Below are 4,216 nucleotides of genomic sequence, written 5' to 3'. Positions count from 1 at the left end.
CACAAAGTAGGAGGTAAATAAGTATATAATATTTAAAAAATAATTTTAAAAAATTATTGATGAAAACTTCTAAAATAATCAATTAAATCACTAAAACAAATATCAGCGCAATTAAAATAATAAAAATATCTTATCTGAATTCTTAAAATATCTTAATACAGTTGCATAAACCTTTTTAGCAGTTCATAAAAATCTCGTATTATTTATTATGAAAATATTTGAGCACTGTAACACTTTTGCAACTCACATTGCATGACCTAAAAGAATATTTTCAAGCTGTCGAATCCCACACTAATTTTATTAGTGACGAAGAAAGATTGTGAGGATGCTAAATCGTGTTTTATGTTATAATATTAGGCAAAGCTTTGTGTCTCCCTTTTCACCCGTTCAATGGCGGGGAGAGCAGGAGCTCACCTTTTACCATTCTCACCACCCTTTTCTTTCCATAAAGTAAAGTCCCATTTTTTTAGGATATGAAAAAAAAAAATTATAAATTAGAATCGATGGATAGAAGGTCTCGAAAAAAAGTTGTTACTCGTTACGTAGTGTAGAGTTGATTATGTGTTTAACGAACTCAAAATAAAAAAATTGAAAATTGATGAGTTGAATCAGGCATGGTTCTTGATTCAAGAGTTATTTTGAAGATATAGATTGATTAATTTGATCTAATTTTAGCTTTAATAGTCTGATAAAAATTTAGTTGAGGTGAATGAATTGTCTGACTTAAAATTATTGCAAAGGAGCCTTTTACAATTATTGATCTCAACTTATATGAAATAGTTTTCTATGATTTCATGTTGGTATACTAATAACAAGTTATTGTCTAATTTTGTATTGTCATCCAGATAACATGTCAATGAGCGAGAGTCGCCCAACTTTATATACAGGTAAGTAAAATTTAATAACGAGTAAGTTGTATTTTGAATTTGGAGTAAATTATTTTGAATTCGGAGTAAATTCCATTTAGGGATTTATGTTAGCAATACCTTTTCTCTTTGTTGAAAAGAAGGAAAGAGAAATAAAATGAATGAAAATGTGACATAGGCAAAAGGCAAAGAGGCAATTTACACCTCTCGTCTCTCTTTTGCTTTCCGGAATTTCTGCTTTTGTAAATGCTCCAAAGCATCACCAAATTTCTTGCAAAACACAAAAGCCCATCACATTCCACCCTTTATTCCAAACATAAAAAGCAAGGAATTACAAAATTAAACTGAAAAAAAAAAAAAAAAAAACTTTACATATGCCTCATCTGACATGATTCTCATGTCCGTGCATCCCCACGTTCAACCCTTTCTCTCTTTCTATCTGCGAAGGAGAGAGGTGGCTGCAACAGTAACGGACAATACAAATTGAAGAGCTCCGGGGTGGTGGGTTCTCCTCCCGTCTCCGCTTGCCAAGTTCGCCAACCACGACCCGCCGGCCAACACCGCCTGCTCCACCGGCTCCGACCCTGTCCCCTCCGCCGTCTTCGGCGACGAATCTTGCGATGATTTCAAACTGTAAAACCACAAATCTTCCAAATTAAAAAGCCTCACAGAATTTGCTTATTTTTACAAATAATCATAATTTTAGGGTAAACGATCGAAATTAAACCAGTGTTTAATTAGTTTACCTTGGGACTGAAGGACAAAATGTAACGGTATAGTCGGCACCCGTACACGTGAACGTACTGGTGGCGTCGTCGTAGGCGTAGCTGTACGATTTCGGACACGCGGATTTGAACACCTGCGAGTACTCCGACGGCCGGCACTTGTCCGGCGTTCCGTACTCTCCGGTGCAGCAATACGCCGGAGTCCCGAACGCCCCGCACGCGCTCTTGCACGCCTCGCCGTCCCCCATCCGGAGCTCCGTCGGGCACCGCCGATTCAGGTCGGTGACGCAGCCGGTGGTGGCGCACGAGCCCGACCCGCCGCTCCCTTCGACGATCATCTGCAGATTGTAGCCGTCCACCAGGCTCACGTCGTAGTAGTCCTGACCGCCGCCGGAGCCGAGGGTGATCTCTGCCAGAGTCGCCGGAGGAGAAGCTCCGGAGCCGTTGCACTCGACCTGGCCGGAGCCGCAGTCGCCCGTGGCGCACTTGCCATTGCCGGAGCCGTCGAAGTCGCAGCCGGTTCGTCCCCAGAACCTGCCGGACCAGCCGGTGGGGGCCTGGAAGGACCGGGAACTTCCCTTTTTGAGCTCGAACCCCGTGCTGTCTAGCTTAGGGCTGCCGGAGCCGGCGAGGATTCCGGGCCATACCGTGAAATCGCACTTGTTGACGAATATAAATGTAGTACCTGAAACGCCTGAAATTACAGAACCAGATGAACATCTCAAACCATTACTGCAAATTAATTAACACCCAGTTCAATAAACCATTCAAATTAACGAAAATAAAAGTATAATCACCTTGACAAATGAGCTGCAACAGAAGGAGAGCGATCAACACCAGATTAAAAGAACGGAACAGGGAGAGATCCATATCAATGATACTCCTTAATTTTTTTCAATAAAAAGAACACATAATTAATATTCTCAATCAGTTAGATATAAATGGCTGCAATTGGAATATCTTAGTCGTGCTTAATTGTGTGCTAAGATTGAAGGAAGGGGTGTTTATGGCGTCAGTGTATTAGGGAAATTGCATAGGAAGAAGAAGAACAGTAGCCGAGGCAGGGCTTCTTGCTAAGGTAGATAGCCGTGAGAGAGGAGGAATGCAGGAGGAGAAGAAGATGAGGCTTACCACCCATAAAACTGCATAAAATTAATATATGGTACCGTAAAATTTTTCTTTGGCTATAATAAACTAATGTTAATTTCTGGGAACGTACTCTAGAAAGAAGGAGATGAAAAAGGCCGCCGGGGGGGGGGGGGGGGGTTGGCAACCGTGAGCGATGCGTAGTGGAGAATCTAAATCCTCACTCTGCATCGCTATTTATAAAAGCGGGCAGAGGCGACGACCGCCTCACTGCAGCTGCTGGTGGTGGTGGTGGGACAGATCAGTTCCCTCCGCCGACCAATTAGCTTTCAGATTTCGTTAATGGTTCATTATAAAATTCATTCTTCATTTCCTGAAGGACTGGATAAAGATTTAAGAAAATAATATATATGTTATTGCAAAAGACAAGCACGCTGGCGAGTTTCAATCAAATGATGCAAAGTTTTTAATTTTTTTTTTTTTTAATTATGCTTTTTTTTTAGAAAATTTTAATAATTTTACAGATTTTTTTTACATTCAAATTTTAGGACAGGAATAATATTCAATACTTAAGTCAAGATTTTTGAAACTTTCCACCTTTTCAATAAAGTTCAAAAGTCGTGATTTACCCTATACCTTAGATTCATAATTTATTTATCATCATCATTCATATTATCCTTAAGATTTTCTTATATAGAGTTACAAATAAGTAGAACTACTTGTAAGAACTCGAAATATAAAAAATAAGTTTAAATATATTAAAAGAGGGGCAAAATTAAAAATTACCCGGGTCAAAGGGCTATAAAAGGAAATTCTCATTTCTTTCAAGTTAAGCAAACTTAGATTTTTATCTCTCTCTCTCTCTCTCTCTCTCTAAACTCTCCCTACTCTCTCTCTCTCTAGATTTCTTCACTGATCGTTAACGGAATCGAAAAACGAAAGTTACCACAAGGATCGTGGAAGGATTCTCTACAACTTCTATGGATCGAAATCTCGTTTCGGAGATTTTCGGGTTTTGGCATAAAATCGACGTAAGGTGCGGTTTTCAATTATGATCCGGTAGATTTGTAGGTAACTGTCTTGTGAACATATTTTGTACAATTTGTAGGTTTTGGAACTAGGTTCGTTGTTTAGGGACCTTCGAGTTCGGGATTTACTTACGGGGTTAAAGTAAGGGGAAACTGTGTTATATTTGTTATTTTTGAAATCGAACTCGGTGGAACTGTGGTCCATTGTCTTGTGTGTGTTTTGACTACTCATTTGGGGGGATCTAACGGGGAAAACTATGGGTTTTTCATTATTACAATTTTGGGAAAAAGGGAGCGACGGGCTGAATCCCGGGTTTTGTTGAAAACCGAGTATATGTGTGATTTATACTGCGTGATTAGGATGACCATGCCTTGACTTTGTTTAAACTGTATTTGCTTGAAAAACCATGATTTATATTACCAAATGAGTGTGGTTTGTTTGGTTATATGAGCATGCATGTGTGTGTGATATGTTGAAATGCTAGTAAGAACGCAGTTTCGAAATTATCCC

General features: G+C 39.5%; 1 protein-coding gene across 1 annotated transcript; it reads right to left on the bottom strand.

Annotated features, from left to right (window-relative positions):
- Positions 1 to 1,133: 1,133 nt before the first annotated feature.
- LOC131158211 (thaumatin-like protein 1) lies at positions 1,134 to 2,923 on the bottom strand. The gene is made up of 4 exons (XM_058112915.1): positions 2,811 to 2,923; positions 2,389 to 2,474; positions 1,613 to 2,285; positions 1,134 to 1,497 (listed from the first exon to the last, which is right to left on the bottom strand). Exons 1-4 carry the CDS (start codon positions 2,906 to 2,908, stop codon positions 1,302 to 1,304), a joined length of 1,053 nt encoding a protein of 350 aa, XP_057968898.1. The 5' UTR covers positions 2,909 to 2,923; the 3' UTR covers positions 1,134 to 1,301.
- Positions 2,924 to 4,216: the final 1,293 nt, after the last annotated feature.

Source organism: Malania oleifera, chromosome 1 (genome assembly GCF_029873635.1).
Source record: "Malania oleifera isolate guangnan ecotype guangnan chromosome 1, ASM2987363v1, whole genome shotgun sequence".
Taxonomy (NCBI): domain Eukaryota; kingdom Viridiplantae; phylum Streptophyta; class Magnoliopsida; order Santalales; family Ximeniaceae; genus Malania; species Malania oleifera.
This window is presented reverse-complemented; position numbering and strand designations above follow the sequence as displayed.

Coding starts and splice junctions, on each gene's coding strand:
- LOC131158211 (XM_058112915.1), bottom strand. CDS start 2,908: ATGCAGAGTGAGGATTTAGATTCTCCACTACGCATCGCTCACGGTTGC. Junction 2,475..2,810: donor TTCATCTCCTTCTTTCTAGA/GTACGTTCCCAG, acceptor AAAAAAATTAAG/GAGTATCATTGATATGGATC. Junction 1,498..1,612: donor TTTTGTCCTTCAGTCCCAAG/GTAAACTAATTA, acceptor GTGGTTTTACAG/TTTGAAATCATCGCAAGATT.